At 36.7% G+C, this 20538-nt stretch overlaps 1 protein-coding gene and 1 long non-coding RNA gene across 2 annotated transcripts; one reads left to right on the top strand and one right to left on the bottom strand.

The window, feature by feature from the left end:
• The first annotated feature begins 5289 nt into the window (after window positions 1-5289).
• Window positions 5290-11370, top strand: LOC113327678. The gene is made up of 2 exons (XR_003349136.1): window positions 5290-5965; window positions 6043-11370. It is a non-coding gene; the product is annotated as an uncharacterized LOC113327678 (long non-coding RNA).
• Window positions 11371-12248: 878 nt separating this feature from the next.
• Window positions 12249-20234, bottom strand: LOC113328142 (basic helix-loop-helix protein A-like). Its single transcript, XM_026575229.1, has 4 exons — window positions 19457-20234; window positions 19033-19353; window positions 18477-18653; window positions 12249-12490 (listed from the first exon to the last, which is right to left on the bottom strand). The coding sequence occupies exons 1-4, from the start codon at window positions 20210-20212 to the stop codon at window positions 12365-12367; spliced, it is 1380 nt and encodes a 459-aa protein (XP_026431014.1). The 5' UTR covers window positions 20213-20234; the 3' UTR covers window positions 12249-12364.
• Window positions 20235-20538: the final 304 nt, after the last annotated feature.

Below are 20538 nucleotides of genomic sequence, written 5' to 3'. Positions count from 1 at the left end.
TATTAAAGTTTATTGCAAGCCACTAGTTATTAAGTTTACTCTGTTACATGTTGCATATAGTGCATGTTGTATAGAAAAGTGACTAAATAAACTGTAGAAAACCATAGAAAGTGATGGGCAAAGATAATTGAACTTTAATAGAGTTGTATTATTGCTGAATCAAAAATGAATAATTACATTTAATTATCAGATATAAGCGAAACGCAATATTACATTATTTACTGATAACGGAAAAAATGCTTAAAAGATCATTAAACATCTTCAATTATATTTTTCTTTGTTCCTTTCTTACAACGTGTTTTTCATTTTGAAGAAGTGGTTAACGTTCTCGCGGTTTTCCTTACTCGGCGATGGCATCAAAATCGGTTCGGAATGATTCTACCACATTTGTAAGACCAAGGAATTGCCCTTATTCAAAACAGTTTAAATTTGTTTCGTCTGTGAGTCTTTTCCAAGGTAGAGGAATTGAATTTAAGCAGATTTGTGAGTTTTATCCTCTCTTAGAGGCTTATACACAAGAAGAGGAAGGTGATTAGAATGCTACTTCTTTGCGTATCTGAAACTAGAAACAAGACATGAGTAGTCTATCCTTCATCGGATTCATTTGATCTAATGTCCAGTTTGTCATACGTTGAGGAACAGACTCGTCGAAGTTGATTATTCTGCACCTCTCTTCTTAACTTAATTACAAATCTCAAAATCAATAGGAATTCAAACAAATTCTTTTTGTTGCACTCATGGACTGCTCATGGACTTTTGGAGGGCAATAAAGCTCCCAATCTTCGTCATAGCCCTTGAAAACCCTGGCAATCTCAAATCAGGGTGAAATGGATGCACAACCAAGGGAAGATCAATCTCAGCGCCGTATTAACATCTATGGATCCGCTGATATCTTAGACCAGTTTTTGCATACACACCTGAATCGGATCAAACTCGATAGAGGAACTCCTGTAAGTATATCATAAATTATTACCTGAGTGGGAAGAATAACTTGCGAAGAAATCTGCTTCTCTTTAGGTTTGGGGTGTGATACAAATTTCTGGTTTACAGAAAACAAAAATATATGCAGAAATAATAAATTTAAGAAAGCAGTTAAGTTAGGCAATTGTAGGAGATGTCCTTTCCAACCAACGACGTGGAACACATTAAAAGTTTAAACTCATCGTTCAACTTGTTTGTGTCCCTATGGAACACGGGCGTCAAAATTAAATCATTCTCGTACACCTTGTTTAAACTCATCGTACACCTTGTCGTTTTTTATTTTTCGGATTTACAACACCAGGACTGACTCGGAAGTATTGATGACAAATACTCTCTCGTCATTTTTTCTTTTTAGCCTAAAAATTGGGGCTGACTCGGAAGTATTCATGACAAATACTCCATCGTCACTTTTTCTTTTTAGTCTAAAAATTGACTAAATTAAAAAATATGATACTCGGAGTAATATTTCTTTTCGAAAACGGAGGGAGTATAATTTTACACCTAACTTGTTTGTCACATATATGACTGGATATGAAAAAAATTTATAACCATATTATTTGAGTCCTATATAAATAACAAGTTCGATTCGCGTATAATGAGTCAGATTCATGTAAGGTTAGAGTTTAAGACGAAGCTGGTGAGTCAAAGGGAAAACAAACAATCTCTTGAACTATTCGTGGCTATTGTCAAACCTGTAAATGCTCCAAGCAAATTTTTTTACGCAACTATGACATGTACGGTGGTTCTCTTATTACATACTCGTATTTCATCCTTATAAACTTGCACGTTTGCGAACACCACACTACCCTAAGTTATGCAACGGAAATACCCCCAAACCAGCTCCCACCCCCAACTCAATTTCTTTGAAGCATGGCATTAACCCTCTCTGTAATATGGGCTACAAAGAGGGGTTAATGCCATGCTTCAAAGAAATTGAGTTGGGGGTGGGGGCTGGTTTGGGAGGTATTTTCGAATTAATAGAGCTGCAAGGCAATATGTTAGCCGACAAACTCACTTAGATTAGCTTAAGGGAAAGATTAACATATTATGTCCAACCAATGGACTTACAAGCTTATTTTCTATCCATAAACCTGAAACATACTATTTACTGCAATGTGGAGTACGACTTCGTACACTCCTACTAAATTAGGGGTGCATTTTCCTCCTTCCCTATTGGATATTTCTGAACCTTGATTACGCATATTTAATTTTTGGAAATAAAATAAGCAGGAGAAACAATAAAAAAAACCTAGCAAAAAAAATGAGAAACAATAAAGTGGATTGTAAACTTTAATGAACTGAAAATATAAAAGGTTTGGAACCATGATTCAATGGTAAATTTCTAAAGTTGTATTTGTTGTTCTTTATATAAATCAGGTAGAGAAAATGGACAAAGCAAAGAGAGAAGAAAGAGATGTAAAAATATTTTGTTTTTCTAGTTCCAATATATAGTATTTACTTTTATATAAAAACACGAGTAACCAAGGTTAGATACTGCCAATGGTGAAGGGGGAATGGTCACCCCTGGTTTGGCAGCACAAAGTTGTACTCTGCGATGTGATACCTCAACATTTGAAGACTTACATTTTCAAGAGTTCTCTGGCTCATTTATAGCGCCAAGAACAAGGCGAAATCCTTGTGTAACCAAGTGCACGATTTATGAACAACACCTGTCCATCTGCAGTTATCCTAACCATAATAATGCCTTTCTAACTGCTACCTCTTGAACGGTTAGAGAACGCCAAACTCGGTTATAAAGCCTCTTTAACCGTCTCAACCAACTCCTTTGCTCTGACATGCGTGTAACTCGTAACTGACAGCTTAAACTAATATCCAGGAAGCATTGCGCTGCACTCAACTTGTCCTGAGCCAATATACGGCTATGATGGCGTTACATCAACTTGGCCTTTGCCAATATACAACATGGACTGCGCCATATTTATCCCCGCCATATTCTTAGCTCATTTGGATGCCAACATCCGGATAAAATCATGCCCATCATGTCTTGTCGTGCAGCTTAGTTCAACTTCATATATACTTATTTTTCTTAAAAATTAGCTAAATTTGACAAGCCACAATCAACTTCAAATAGAATAGATTCACATGAATCATCACCCAATTGGTCATCTCTCGACTTTGACCTTACATACTAGCATTACAAAAATAATGGTTTGTGATTGCCCGTCAAATTATGATCTCCATCAAGTAGTAAACCCCGTAATTATGATTGCTGGCATACTGTAAACCGCGTAATTGTCAGAAATAACTCTTTAAGTAGTTAATGATGTAGTTTAAGCCCACTATTCTAAATTGATGTAGGACATCTCTGCCTTAGTCTACAAGTTACGTTATTTCTTTTTTAGCATTTTTTTTTTTCTTTCAGAGTTTTACTATTTTTAGATTCTTGTTCATGCCTATGTAAACATGCTTTTATCATTCTTAGAGAATGAATCTATTATCAATCATTCTTATTATTCGTTTCATACGAGTTCCCTTTTTTTTAAACTTTTTTTAATCTCTTTATCAATTTCGTTTATTTCTCATCTCTTTCTTCCTTCGCATCCCTAGCAATCTCCGTATTGCATTCTTCTCACTATCGTTCTACATTAGTTGGTACTACAACCAACGTTTTTAGATTCTTATCTAAAAAACGATCCTTAAACCGCTTCCGCAAACTCAAACCCTAAATAAATAATAAATAATGAAAAAAAAACCTCGTTTTTGTTCCTTTTCTAAACAATGAGAAGATTTTACACATAAGATACTAAGAAAATAATAAATTTTCTTCTTGCCAGAAGAGATGATTATATAATGAAGATTGTTTTTGCCAGAGACAAAACTAAGCTTCTTGAAGTGTTTCAGATTGTTAAAGCTCAAACTGAACGTGAAGAATTCCTGCTTGCTAGTGCTCAAGCTAAGCGTGAATATAGTGCCAAAATTTTCGGTAATTATTTACATAATAATAAAGAAGTAACTATGGAAGATCTTCCGCAGTTTAGACAAGAATTATCAACAAGTATTTGACAATATACCGAGAAAATAATGAAGCTTCGTTCTAAGTTTTATTTTGACAAAGAAGATAAAAGGAAAGTAAAAAAACTTTGTCTTTCCAGGGAAGATAAAAGGAAAATATTGGAGAAGCTTGAAGATTTTCTGATTACTATCGCTGAACCTCAAGAAGACTCATCGTCTTCTAATAGTATTGTAGCAATTTCGGTTACTTCAGTTAGTGAAGAAGAGAGGGAAGTTACTATCCTAAAGTTTCGTCTTCAACTCAAGAAGTTTTGTTGTCATCTGAAGGTGTCGGGGATGTTTTAGCTGCATCAGTTGATGAAAATATAAAAACAACATCAACAAAGGATGAAGAGGATCCTGCTCTTAGTAAAGAAGAAAATCTGGTTGAAGAAAACGTTTCTAAAGAAGAAGATCAAGAGAATCTTCTTTTATGTGTGTTAATGTATGTTTTGATGGTTAAGATCATCATGGATGTAGGCATCAGAAAAGATGCAACTACATTTTGGCGCTAGAAACATGGACTAGAGTGATGCATTTATCCAACCTAGTCCCTTAGAGCGTCCACAGTGGGAGAGTAAACCCAAATATTTGGTTTTTTGAACAGACGTAATGGGACGTACTATCGATCAAATTTTGATCAACGACTAAAACCCAGAGTATATTTGGTCTGGGACCAAGACTAAACCCAGATATAGTCGAGCGTTGATATACTTCACGCCCCACCACCAGGCGGACATATAGTGCACGTCCCACATCAGGCGTTGGTATAGTCTACGCCCCACACCAGGCGTTGGTATAATTTACGCTTCACATGGGGCGTACGTAAAGTCTACGCCCCATTTTTTTTTTTTTTAATATTTTGTATGGGGCGGGCATTATACCCCCGCCCCATTCTTTGTTTCCAAAATCATTTTAGTGGGGCGGGCATTATACCTCCGCCCCACTTCTTTCATTTTTTTTTTTTTAGTGCACGTCCCAATCAGGCGTTGGTATAGTCTACGCCCCACACCAGGCGAACGTATAATGTACGTCTGACCAAATTTAGTCTTTCCACCGTAACGTCACACACCATACTAAACCCAAAATTTGATCTTTTTTTCCCTCTTTGGTCTTTGGTTATACTCGCACCATTGCAGTTGCTCTTAGAAGATCAATACTTCACTGCCATCAGGTTCTGTAAGATATCCAGTGAAGATCCAGTTGAAATAAGTGCTTTAAGGGCATTTTCGTCAAAGATCGAGAAGTTTTAGACAACAAGGTGTCTCGTCCGATCCAAACAAATCTTAAGCAAAAGAAAGAGAAATAGAAAGAGGCGTGAAAACCAGAGGCTGTAACGGAGAAGATGAAGAAAACTTCTTCAAGCACCGCAATCAGCAGATTCATCGTCAACAATCGATTGGGAATCGAAAATTATTTTCCTATCTCTCTTCTATTGTTCTTTTTCTCTCAGATCTATAAGTTTTGAGAAAAATATCTCTGAGAAATTTCAATATGATTTCATGAAAATCTGAAAATTTCTTTCAAAATCTTCATTGAAAACAAGTTTTGATTGTAGATCCACAGTAAACAAACCTTGTTCTACAAACCCATGAAGGGATTTTTCTCTAAAAATTACAAAAATAGGGATTTCTAGCCTGATTTAGTTTTCCCCTGTGAATGAAATTCAATGAGTTGTTGATGATATATCTCGTTCTTCATACGATTTAATAACCCAAACGATTTGCTGATTGCAGCTGTACCACGAAGATGGAAGAAGCTGCACGAGTAAGATCGGAGCAGCAACAACAGCTCAGAAACATAGGTCATCATCAACATCGCCACCAACTCGTGGTGATACCTCTTATCCAATAGGACACACTATCTCGTACACCTCAGATAAAGCCTCAAACTCGGACGAGAACCAATATCAGATAAAACAATCAACATGAATATGAACACGGCTTCCATCAACAGCTTTGCCTGATTTAGGGTCATTTGTCTTCCATCAATTCCTAAACGAGTTTATTCCATATTATGATTTCTCACTGAATTGACTTGATGCTACAGAAAGATGATAATCGGGATAAAATCTCTTCACCAGCAGCGTGACTAATTCGAGGAGTTACCTCGTACAGCTCAACTTGGAGCAACCAGTCTACACAGCTCAATCTAGAGCATTCATCTCGGATAATAAAGCAACAGACAGGCGTCGGAACGAAGACCAGTCATCTCGTACAGTTCAGTCAAGAGAATCAATCTCGGACGGAAAACGATAAGAGAATCCAATCGGACGAACCATACTCGTATTGGCAGTACTTCTCAACTCAGAGCCGCAACCTCAGATCGAAAAGATACCTCCTATCTGCTCGTGAAGAAATAACCAGCACGAGGGGAGACGGTCAGAGCAAGATCTCATACTCACCAATCTCGGTTGAGAAACCAACAAGACAACCAGAGCATGAACTCGGATGCCTCACTATCTTAGCCTGATTTTGGGCCATTTTCCTTACTCTCTCTTCGTGTTGTCTTCCATAACAATTGTTAAACGAAATCAACAGATAATGTGATTACTAATCTAGTTGGCTTGTTGCTGCAGAAAAACGATGGCGGTCGAAATCACATCGGAATCACCAGCTCGTGCTCAACTCGAGACCAACTCGTGGAGCCTATTAGAGCTCGGACTCATCAGTCCATCTCCGAGCACCAACCTCGGACAAGCAATTAACAGAACAACCAGCACGATGGGAGTCAGTCAGAGCATGATCTCGGACTCACCAGTTGTTCGGTCTAGAAGCACGAACTCGGATCGTACATTGGGTTCGGACGAGGAGCATCATCTCAGACTTGTCACCCGACCAAAACTCGGATAACACTTTATCCCACATCTATTTCTGAATACATGAGATGCTAGATTAGTTTTATCTAAACGCTTCATATTCAATAAATGATTGATATTTTGAATATAGGGAAATTTAATACATTTCATGACCAACAGGTGCATGATGAAATGCTCTACAGAGGGGCTATGGTATGGATTCAGTCTCGGACGAACAACCATAGCTCAATATATTTCGGACTTACCAAGTCATCGGTCAATAAGCACGAACTCTGATTGCATGAGGTTATCAGATGCGAGCAGGATCTACTCGGAATCACATGATGTTCAACCAGAGCATGTCAGACTATCCAAGTGAATGGAGCATGAACTCGGACTCAACAGTCCCTCTCTGAGCACCAAATCGGATAGCATTCCTCTCTTACCTTATCTCTTGATTTCTTTTAAATAGCTAGATGCTTTATATGCCTAAATGCTTTGAATCAAGAGAAATTTGATACATTTCATGACCAACAGGTACATGATAACATACTATACAGCAGGACTCTTTTATAGCGTCTGTTTTAGATGGTCATTTCAAGACCAATAATCTTATGATGTCGAAAACATTCATCTCGGGTCATCCACGACGATGCATCCGTACTCACCAATCTCACCGCTAGAGCTACAAATCCAAATAGGAGAAATTCTTATCTCTTTATCTTTGAAATCTATTATGTTGCAGATCTCTAAAGTAGACAAATGCATTCTATCAAGCTCACAAGCTACAATAGAATCTACTATAACATGATATATTGTCTTTAACTTCTTCGATTAAACTTCGATGGAAATACACAGGGGTTGGAATAAGTCTCCAGTACAAAGAAACGAGGGACACGATCCAATAAACAACTATCTAGCCTAGCAGCAGGCTAAGGAATTTGAGAGGCAAAACACAACCTCATGACAAAGACTACAAAGCTAAAGGACAATACGCTCTCCTACCATTCTTGCCAGTCTAAGGACAAACAGGGCAGTTTCTAACTCATATATTGAATATATAAATGCCTAACCAAGGCACGATTTTTCGTAAGAGCAAGCTAAGAAAATATCTAGTCGCAAAGAATCAGGCCGATATATGTATCGCACTGGTAATCTAGCGTGCCTGCTCCACAACGAGCATCACATTAAATGATAATGTGACACCTTATCGCATGAAACTGAACAGAAATTGTTTATTTATAGTAAATGCCTTAAAATTATTAAATGCTTTTAACATTATGATGTATTAACATTTCATGTTTTGCAGCAAATCTCCATTATGGTTGGAGAATTCAGCTAAGTCGGATTAATTATCCGCATAAAGAAAAAGTCGGGTTAGACGTAATCCGCATAAAGGCATGCTTATCATGCATTAGGAACTAGCATTGTTCTAGATAAAGTTAGAGTCAGATTAGTTGAAATCTGCATAAAGACATGCTTATCATACACTAAGGTTAGAGTCGGATTAGTCGTAATCCGCAATAAAGCTATTATTGTGTTTCTGTCTTCTTGCAGGTACACTTGATGTATGTATGGTACATATGCTGGTTATATATATGTGTTTTCCTACAGGGTTAAATGGTGTATCATACATACATCCTCCTCTTTTTCTATATGTATGTGTTTGCTTGCAGGGAAATTTGATGAATGTTGAATGAATGTGATATAAATATCTCCCTCTTGTCATATCTGTGTTTTCCTGCAGGGTAACTTAGTGTTCTTAATATGAAATTTGTCTATCACCGATGGTAATTGGGGCATGATCCCCATCCGAGAAAACATCTTCTCGAGATGGTAATTGGGGAACGATTCCCGTCCGAGAAAACATCTTCTCGAGACTATTACGAATAATATCTCGGTAAACCAAACCCTCGTGCGAGAAAATATCTTCTCAAAACCATCACGAGGGTAATCAGGCCATGAGCCCCATACAAGAAAACCTATTCTCAATGCCATATGATTTATTTTCATGTGATTGTTTTATTCATTATTTGGATCTGTTGAATGCATGAATTATATATGTTGTTTGCAGGTTCACTCACTTAGTATTGTTCCATCACGAATGGTAATCAGGATACTAGTCCTGTGCGAGAAAACATCTCCTCAGGACCATCACGAATGGTAATAGGGGCATGACCCCCTGTGCGAGGAAACATCTCCTCAAGACCATCACGAATGGTAAGGTGCTAGCCACACCATTTCATCCTAAAACATGATGATGCGAGCAATGCTCAAGCTACCTGAGACGGACACATTGACCTAGGGTGTATCCTGTACTTCATGAGGTACCCTATAGTTGACTCACTTTAGGCTGAAGTGTGAATCAACTATCAGAGGTATCGCCCTCACTCTAGTTAGCGCCACGATCCGACTATGGAGCATAAGCCTTCCCAAAGAGAAGCGCTATACATAATTTACGAATATATGTCTAATAGAGGCGTATATACTTGGCATCAGAAGGATCCTTGAAATCCTCTTGACTTGTATTTCAAGAGGCTATACGGTCAAATGGGAAGTTGATCACTTCTCGGACATATATCCCACAACTTGTCCAAGGACGGAAGGGATACCACTATGGTGCAAGCTACAGGCAATAACATCATAACTGATATATTCAGAAAATGGAGTTAGGGGCAAACCTTGACTTTGGATTTCTAAAGCTATAAGCTCTTAAGCTTCCAAAAACCAAAGGGGGCAGTATATACCCTCGATACTTTCATATTGAGGCAATCTGTAATTCCTCGGGGCAGGACTTCGGATTACGATCCGAAGGCATTTTGAGTCCCCTCAGATATAAGCCTCCAATTGGAGCACGAAGTAAGACCTCAGACTCCACTCCGAAGGCATTCAACGAAATCTTACGTCCACACGATTTGAGGCAAACAGTAAGTCCTCGGGGCAAGGCTTCGGACTACCATCCGAAGACATTTTGAGTCCCCACAGATATGAGCATCTGATATATCTCGGAACCAAAACAAGACCTCGGACCGCCATCCGAAGGCATCTGATAAATCTTATAGCAGCACGATTTGAGGCATTTAGTAAGCCCTCGGAGCATGACCTCGGACTGCAATCTCAAATTCGTTTGGCAGACCCCACAATGATGAATTACACACAACGCTTTTCACACACAGAGCATATATGTTGAATTGTACCCATAAATATGAATCCTCATCACTCGGAGAAAGGAACAAGCTACAGATGTAAAGGCAATCAACCAAATTTTGAAGAAAGCTGAGTATCACCTTTATTAAGGAGCTATGTTACTGTGCATCCCACTAAAATTCTTCTCACATAATGCTTAATAGCTTTTTATATAGCTTAAATAGATCGCATATGCCTGAATACAAATTATTCATACCGTAAACATGCTTAATGATATCAAATATCTTATTTGTCTATGCAAATGCAAGACTTTGAACTGTTCTTATCTCTTACAACTATAGTACTTGATTGCTATAATGTTTATGCTTATGAAGAAAAGTAAATCTTAAACTTATATTTCTGCAATATAGTAATTACTACTCTCTCTTGAGAAACAGGTACCCGTGATGGTCCCGAGAAGCACTACACGACAAGTCGCCAAGAACCGATGCTAACCAAGCCAAACGGAGCTGGAGCACAAACCTCCAAGGAACAACCACAACGATCACGAACACAGGGACTGCCTAATAACTTCACACAAGAATAGGGGCAAGTATTAATACTTTAAAAGCTGGTTATATTCTACTGCGAAGTTCCTTCAGCAACAACACAGGTCCACGAAGCTCGTACTACACACCACCAACTGAAGTCATGAACCAACTCCAGCAAAGAATCAAAGACCAAGAATTGAGATCGACCTCGCACTGTTACTCGGAGTCGCAACTCGCACAACTACATCGTGTAGCACAGATCACAGATCGTGAAGCACAAGCATCGCAACAACCAACTCGGACGACCCCAACCAAACACTCTACAGAAGTAAAGTCTAACTACAAGCCAGATCAGAACCAAGCATGTTCAGAAATCTCTCTCAGCCACTCTTCTCGTCCTCAAAGCCATACCGATGATGATTTTCTTAAGGATTATTGTTCCAACAACCCTCAACCAAATGAGCAAAATGTGAGGGAAAAAGATGAGCTCGCAACGTGGCGCAGGATTAAGAGCCGAAGAATCCTAGTATAATACAACCTACTAGACAATGTACACCCAACCACTTAGTCTTAGCCTATCTAGTCAGTCCTAGGGACGCATATGTAATTTAATGTAAACACCTACCCTATAAAATAGAAAGAGGAATAGGTTAGAAGGGATGGTCTGTTAGCTAAGGCTACCCTCCTCTCTCTCTCTGATGGCCTCCATAGGTCTTCTTCTTCTTCCTTAGAGCTCTATGAGAGCCTCTCCAGTGGAGATCTTGTAAACACCTCACAACATAGTGAAATCCGTTGATGTAGGTCACAATTGACCGAACCACGTAAAAAGATCTGTCTCCCTTTACATTTCTGCACTTTATCTTCTTTTATGTGTGTTAATGTATGTTTTGATGGTTAAGATCATCATGGGTGTAGGCATCAGAAAAGATGCAACTACAACAATATTCAATCTAAGTTAACATGCATGGGGTTGCAGACAAGAAGATCATCAGGAAAAACATAAATAGATCAATTTTATAAGAAGGATGAAATCAATTAACAAAGTATTACCAATTAACCAGAAATCAATTTTTCACATGATTTAATTGAAGGAAATATTTAATTTCATCTTATGAAATCTTATTTTGGGTAAACATAAAAATCCATTAAAGGCTTTGATGCCAAAATGTTAGCAAATCTAGTCATGTTAATAAAACAATCCATGAGTAGATTATAGGATCTAAAATTTATTATGTTTACCACAAACTAATTATGAGATAAAACTGTAGATACCTTGACACATTTGCAATATTCTCTTGTCTCCCTGTTGCTCCGATATGCTTGCTAACTTCAGTTTGTATGCTTGATGAGATTGAACTAAAATACTACTTTGATTGTAATTTAGAGGACCATATATTTCTTTACCCAAACATTACTGATTGCTACTCATAAGGGATGGAATTTCACAAACTTCTGTTCTAGGGCAAGAAAATAAGAGATCTCTATGATATAAACGAGTGATTTCCAGCTTCCCATCAAAGCTAATTCACCACGTGTCATTAAGCTATACTAATACAAAACTTAATAACTGACACCTGCAATGCTCAAGTGCATTATGCTGGACACATCATTACTAGGACCAAGTCAAATTTAGTCGCACATGAATCAGCTAAGTCATTAGCCATACAATCCAACTCAGCCTAAGTCATTGTGCCACATAATCCAACATCCACCACATCAAATTATATACCCCAAGTCATCTTATTTTGAAAAAATTATACCACACAAAAATTGGTCCAGAAGAGTTTAACAATAATAAGATTAATGCTTCAAAAAAAAAAACAATAATAAGATTATTTTATTCTTGGCATGCAGAGAAAATTCACTTTCTCTAAATAGAGAACTGCATGAGCTCGGGTTATAGATTATCGGCGGAAGAAACGAAGGGAAGAAAAAGAAGTCCCAACTGTTTCACACTTTCTTTCGCCCTGTTTAGGAGGTCTTCTTCATTAGTCTGTAATAGAGATCCCTTGATTTTCTTAACCTGCACCAAAATATATGTACAACAATTTCGTAAAAGGAGCTTTTCAATACGACTTCTGAGAGTTCCTACGATTTAGGCAACATAAGATCTTTTTGTTATTAAAAAAAAAATTACCCAAGGGAAACTTCAAAGATGAATACATTTGTGGTCATTATTGCGACGTCCTCTAATCTATTAACACTGTCGTTTCAGATATTAATTATTGCGAAAAAATTAATCATCAAAATCTAAGGTTATTAATTGAGGGACTAGATATTTTAGTTTCAAATAAACAATTTAAAATGTTTGTCTACCAATATTATTAGGTTTATGGATGGAGAATTTTTTCACATCCTTAAGGAAATTTTGTTCCGCATGTAAAAAGGAATGCTTTTTTTTGTAGGATGCACATCAATTAAGAGATCGTAAACCATGACACATACATCACAATATCACCATATTTAAAACAGTGACGGATCCGGGATTCTTTTCAGGATGGGGCTGGTTAATATTAACAGTTATGGGGGTCGAAGACGGCGCTAAATTTCTCGAAAGCCATATGTTTGGCGTAGGAATGTTATAAATAAGAAAGTCTTCGGGTATAAAAGTCTATGAGTTCATGAAATCGTCATGTTTTCATTACATGGACTAGCAACTTAATGGGCTTGTTATGATTATGAGTGGGCTAACATAAAATTTACACAAATTATATAAAACCATAATATTGGGCATACCAAAATCTTCCAAGGCATACTGAATGAAGACAAAAAAGGTTGTGAAATAGCAAAATCAGATAACCCCTTAACCCAAATTTTTTTAATGGCAAATCTGCCCTTTACGTATTAGTGTTAATAATCTTGATTAGTGATTAAATATTTTGTTTAGTGATTAAAATAATTTTCAGAATTATAAGAGTTGTTTAGATGAAAAATTTGAGGAAAAAAAATCAAAGTTTTGATTTGGTTAAGAAGGAGAGAAAGAGAAGGAGAAAGTGAGAAAATTCTAATTCTTGATTCAATGGAGGATGAGGAGGGTCATATATCATCTAAAAAACCTAGAAAAATGCACATCAACTACACCAATGATTCCAAAATCATTGGAGGATGAAAAGGTTCGACTTACATTTATGAGCCGAACCGATCCCTTTATGAACAGTTCGGCTAGCTGAAACTGTTTAGGTATGCGCCGAACATTTGCTAGACACTAGTTCGGCTTGCATAAAATTTTCCTAGAAAGCCGAACCTATTCCTGAGAGTTCTGGAATAAAAAATGTTAATGGTTCGGCTTATATAATGAAAATCGTATCAGCCGAACTGTTCATATACACTTTCAGGCTGAAAATTTGAAGAACCGTCGGCTTAAAAAACAACAACATTATGCGCCGAACTTAGGTTAGGCTCACAACGCAACCAAATTATGCGCTGAACCTAGGTTCGGCTCACAACTCACCTAAATTATGCGTCGAACCTTGATCTGAAACCTGGATATTGACAACTAATGAACAGTTCGGCAAGCTGAAAGTGTTATTGTTATGAGCCGAACCAACTAGTTCGGCTTGTTTAAAAATATCATAATGAGCCGAACCTAGTCCTGTGTGATCTGGAAGAAAAATTATGTGAGGTTCGGCTCATAGATGTAAGCCGAACCAATTCCTGAGAGTTCAGGAATAAAAAATGTTAATGGTTCAGCTTATATAATGAAAATCGTAGATTTTAACCCATTAAAATCAAGTAGATTTATCTTCATCTTCAAGAGAATGAAAATACGAAGATAACGCAAAAAGAATGAGGTCATTCCGACATTGGACGAAGAAGTTATGATCAAAACAAGATCGAACGAATTCAGTCTACAGCGGGAAGTTCGGCTGATAACTCATCAACACGAGTCAGCCGAACCTAAAGCCTATAAATCAATATTTTCGAAGTGTTTAAGGGTGTATAGGTCATTGCATACCCATTAGACACCCCTTATCAATACACCCTGATTAGGAAAATGACTTTGTATGCCTATAAAGTTTTTGGTGTGCCCAATATTATGGTTCATTATATAAGGATAATATATTATTTGGGCAGACTAAGGGACGGGCTTGAGCCCCTTTTAGTCCCCTCATGCGCTCGTCTAAGGGTGAGCATTTGGTCCGTAATCCGCGGATTTAACCGGGACCAACCGTTCATTTGCGGATGGATGCCCGGACCGTTCGTTAATGGATTGGATGCGGATGGAATTTTTGAAATCGAACCAACAATGGATCGGACCCGAATGCAATCTTGAAAATCCGTTGGACATCCATATCCGTTAAACTAAGGACATTTATATAGTTTTAGAAAATACTATGGATCATTTAGGAAATTTTAAGACGTTTACTTTGGATGTTGTACATGGCATATTTATATTTATATACATATATAGGATATGTAGGTTTTATAAGGAGTCATTTGTGTCAGCTTATTTTCTTTATTATAAATTTTAACTAAAATAAATTCATCGAATTATCCGCATCCAATCCGTCCATCCGTGCATCCATTGGATGCAAATCCGTTGGATATGGATTGGATGCGGATGTCAAATTTGAAATCCGTAGTGCAATGGATTGGATGCGGATGAGACGAAAATCGGTCCATACCGGCCCATGCTCACCCCTACGCTCGTCCCTTATTTAAAGGCAAATATACAAGAAAGCTATTTATTAATAGATACTTCTAAAGTTAACTTTTTTTTTTTTTGGAGCATACTAAAGTTACTACCTGTTTATTTATGTAATGGTGTGACTAGAGGTTTCTTAGGATAACGTATATTCATGCATGGTGGCAAACATAACTCCCGAAGCGGAACCAGGCTCCGGCTTCCCCAGGCTTCAGCACACCCAAAAGACCAAATATCATGCTGTTTATGACATACTCTAAGTGGCGTATAAAATACGTGCAAATATTAAGTTTACAATGCTAAATAGACTCATAAAATGCTAGTCTTCCTGTGAGCGTACAATGTCTTTAATATGACTTAGTGACTACATTTTTTTCCCCTCATTTTTCATTAGATTTGTGCTAGAAAGAATCACTTTCTTGATTGGAATCGTAATGATTTATGTGTTTTTATGACATACTGAGCTTACAAAAATGGGTTTAAAGAATTGTTAAGCTTATTCCACCCAGTGGCGTATCAAGAAATATTTCTCAATGGGGTCAAAACATCAAGCATATTTGTGTCCGAAGGCCGTCCGAAACTTTAGGACCGTTATAATACCCATAGTACATCAAGTAACAAAGTCTGGCACACGATCCCAGTAACAATTTTTGCAAACAAAATTTTAAAAAGTGCGTGAAAGCTGGTTTCTAAAGAAATTTAGGGCGTGAATGAGTTTTCAAAGAAGTTGGAGAGGATTCTAGGCAACACCTATAATTTTCACTATCAAATACAGTAAAAATTCTTTTAATTAACACAAAATTGGTTAAAAAGACCAAAATCAACAATTCCTGGGTCAAATGGACAGTTAGATTTTGATATTGTTTAAATGGACAAAAATGTAAAAATAGACAGGATGTAACCAGTTTCATCGTGCCCATTTTCAATTGTTTTTTCTTATTTTTAATTTACACAGGATATATTCAGTTTCATCATTGCCAGTTTCATCCTTACTATTTTTTTGGCCATTTCACCCAAACTATTTTTTACTCGTCCATTTGAACAGTGATTTAAAAATATTTGGACAAATGACCCATTTTCCGTTTAATTAACACTGGATTATTTAATAAACTCTCTAAAATAATATGTTTGGCCCGTCCCGAGTCGGGATAACGTGCCAAATTAGTAATTCGTTAAAATTATAAGATAATACTTTTTTTGATTATCTATATAGGCCCCATATGAAATATAAATTAATAATGCATTATATATATATTCAATACATTAACGATTTACGAAGACTTTTTGAAAAATGATTTAATTGTCTTCTATTTTTTGCTAAAATCAATATCACATTCAATTACATCTTTAATTTTTGTTATAATTGCATGAATTTTGGTGTTGTTGGATTATCCTTCTTGTGCTTGAATAATGCTCTACGAATTTCATCGGTCATTGTTGTTTTTTTAACACCTTTAAGATGAGAATCCATACTTATGTGTATGATTTGTTTTTGTTAGTAGTATGATTTCATATTGTATTTTAATAAAATATTTTTTATTTGTTAGTAGTCTGATTTCATATTGTATTTCTATATGAAATTTTTTTTTGATAAAAATTTATTTAGAAAATATGATTTGATATTATGTTTGTAAAAAAATATGATTTGATATTGATATTGACATATTATATTTATATAGGAAATATAAAAGATATGATATGGTATCTTGTTTGTATATAAACTAGAAATTTATCTATAAATTAATAAATATTAATTTATCGGTTAATTAATATCTCGCTTAATTAATAAATCTTGATAGTCCCGACGGCATTAATTTATAGAGTTTCTACTGTACTTTAGCAAACAAAATTGAGAGGGGGTCAAGTGGACAAACCCGCCAGCGATTGTCTATTCCACGGGAGATTCCTAGTTCGGCCATTTTATTTACTTTATTATAAATTTTCTTTTTCAATTTGTTTTTACGGAAAATGGGTCATTTGTCTAAATATTTTTTAAAACATGGTACAAATGGACGAGTAAAAATTAGTATTGGTGAAATGGACACCAAAAAAATCGCAAGGATGAAACTGAATTCATCCTGATTTAAACTTAAAAAATTCCAAGGATGAAACTGGATGCATCCTGATGTAAATTAAAAATAAGAAAAAGTATTTTGAAAATGGGTAGGATGAAACTGTTTACATCCTGGCTATTTTTACATTTTTGTCCATTTAAACAGTATAAAAATCTAAATGTTTTTTTTACCAAAAAATTGTTATCTTCATGTTAGACACCGTATATTTGGATTTGATCCGTCGAAGCAGTATCACAGATAAATAGGATTCAGCACATACCTCTTTGTATTCATGAAACTTTTTTAGTAAGTAACGCAACTGAGTTGATAATTTTCTATGTAAAGAACAAGAAATAACTTAGTATTCTACGTCTCTAACACATGGACGCCCTTGCTTGCAAAATCTATCCCCATCAAATCGAAATCTTTCAAGAACACCACGAGGTTTCCACAGATCTTCATGAACTAGTACTTCAGAGCCACCGACGAAAATCTCTTTTCCATGAATATTGAATAATCACATGCCTTGTTTCGGTTGTTAGGTGCATTCCCACGAATGTATTGACGCCCTTGCTTGCAAAATCTATCCCCATCAAATCGAAATCTTTCAAGAACACCACGAGGTTTCCACAGATCTTCATGAACTAGTACTTCAGAGCCACCGACGAAAATCTCTTTTCCATGAATATTGAATAATCACATGCCTTGTTTCGGTTGTTAGGTGCATTCCCACGAATGTCAGTTTGTACAGGGTACATACGGATAAAGATATATGGGCCACCTCTGTCTCAGTGTCCTAGTATATACAACTAGTACAATTCAGTCTTACACTCTATTTCTTCACAACTCAACTGACAAACAAAGAAGCTTGAGAGATTTTTAATATAACACATGCATCCATGTGTTAGAGACGTAGAATACTAAGTTATTTCTTGTTCTTTACATAGAAAATTATCAACTCAGTTGCGTTACTTACTAAAAAAGTTTCATGAATACAAAGAGGTATGTGCTGAATCCTATTTATCTGTGATACTGCTTCGACGGATCAAATCCACCATGGAAAAGACTTCGATAACTTTTTTACCAAGTTTGTGTTGTTTTTATTATCTTCATGTTAGACACCGTATATTTGGTGGGGTGACGATATATACCCATGAACTTGGTGGGGCAGTAATATAACCATTTGTCCCATAGCCTATCATAGTATACGCTAATATACCAAGAGGAGTAGCCCACCTTGACCTTGTAAAAGGATAACAATGATTGCGATGCTTTCTCTTGAAAGTTGAAATAAACAATGAATAACTTACGCGTAGAAAGTTTGAAGATTGCACGTGATGTTGATCGTACGCAGAAAGGGCAACATTTATGGATTCAAAGCCTTCCAACATTTCTACAGATCTTTGTACTAGACCCATTGTTCCCAATGCTGTGTTGAACACAATCCTTAACACATATCTCTCCTCGTCTAACTTCTCAGTTTCCATCTGATTCAATATAACAAAACTTTCAACACCGTTAGTGATATACCAATTTAGAGCGTATCAAAATTGATGTCATATAAAATAATTCTCGTTTATTTTTCTACGTCCACCGAAGGTAGGCACCGAGAAGGGATCTGACGATCTCAAATGTCTCTTCTCTGCATTGGGATAGTGATGGCGCATGAGTGATCCCACCACCCTCTCACATGGTGCACACTAGGTGCATTTCCTTTTGTCACTGTATCATTTTCGTTATTTTTAAGGATTGATGGGTGGTTACTAAGTACAATTGTTTTTTATTCAAAAAGATAAACTTGTATGCGTTTCTTTTATATAAGGAAATGAATATTAATTAACTAATACATAATGCCCATGCGCGTACCTGCATTATGGCTGGAAAAATTGCACGGCGTTCGAACGGTGGTGGACCTGGTGGCGCCACTGGTTCAACTAGTAAGGTGAGGAATAATGGTGGGACCTGGCCATCACTGCCACTAACATTTACGACGTTCTTCTCTACTGCTGCTGGTGCTGCATCCTCATTGTGATGATGAAGAGGCAGATTGTTCATTTCCTCATTTGCCACGGAAGAATTATTAAGTGATGAGATTACTTTGTTCTGATTTTCAATTTCAGTTTGTGTCTGCTGAATTATATCTTGTAGATAAGCCAGAGCATCAACAAGAACAGTTCTTTTATCCATCTTCATTTATCCCCACGCAGCCGCACACGTATAAGAGAGAGACAGATAGATATTAATGCATGATAATATACAAACTGCATGCATGAGAAAAATAATTACGTACCTTGGTAATGTTTGGGACGATGGATCTTAATGTCAAATACTGTTGGTTCAACCTCTTCCGTCTATTACGTTCTGACTTCAAATTCTTACTGGATGCACCAACATCATCACCAATATCCTCGTCATTGGCGGCAGCCTCATTTGCTAACAACACATCCTCTTCCTCTTCCATATCCTCCTCGTTACGGTCATCAGCTGGTGCTATTAATGCTTGTTTTCCCAGTTCTTGTTGCCTTTTTTCTTCCTCTAGTTGTTGGTGTTGTTGTGGTTGATGATCAGGTATAGATGGTGATGATAATTCATCAGTTTTCTGCTGCACTGTTGACGTCTCCATCAGATTGAAGTACTGATCGATATCATAATTTTCTAGAGAAGTATCAGTGACACCCGGTAATAGACGGTCACACTGGATTCTATCATCGGATGGATTACCGGCAACACAGTCTCCTTGAAAATTACCGGTCATGGCATCCAGTAATGGAAGATCAGTTAAGCATTCATCATTTAATAATGCACCCAACTGATAACCGTTATCATCAACATTAAATTGTAGATCCATATGGGGATTATAGCAATCTCCAGCTCGCTCATAATCAACATTAATGTTGAAACTGTCCATCATCGCCACTGTCATCATATTATCATCATCAGTACCGCCGGTAATAGAATTGTGAGCCTCATGATTAATATTCTCTTGAATATTTGCTTCTTCTTCTTGCATCAAATAGCCTACTAACTCTTCAAATAATTCATCCATCACTTGAAATTAATGATGGATAAAGGTGAAAACCCTAGCTAAAATGAGAAGCTATACTTTGTATTTATATTTGTATGGAACAAACAAAGCCCGATATATAAACATAGCGCTTGAGCAGTAAATCAAAATTTCTCTTCTTGGGAAATCGGTTTAAACTCTTAAGCTAACTATCAAATCTACTAAAATTCAAATGAGGACAAAAAAACATGGCTACTAATAGGGGTACCAAATTAGTTGGGGGTGTAGGTATAGGACAAAACATCCTCAAACCTTGCATTGGTACACCCCAATCAATTTCGTACACCTATTAGCAATGTCGAGTTAAA

Source organism: Papaver somniferum, unplaced genomic scaffold, assembly GCF_003573695.1.
Source record: "Papaver somniferum cultivar HN1 unplaced genomic scaffold, ASM357369v1 unplaced-scaffold_107, whole genome shotgun sequence".
Classification (NCBI taxonomy): domain Eukaryota; kingdom Viridiplantae; phylum Streptophyta; class Magnoliopsida; order Ranunculales; family Papaveraceae; genus Papaver; species Papaver somniferum.
This window is presented reverse-complemented; position numbering and strand designations above follow the sequence as displayed.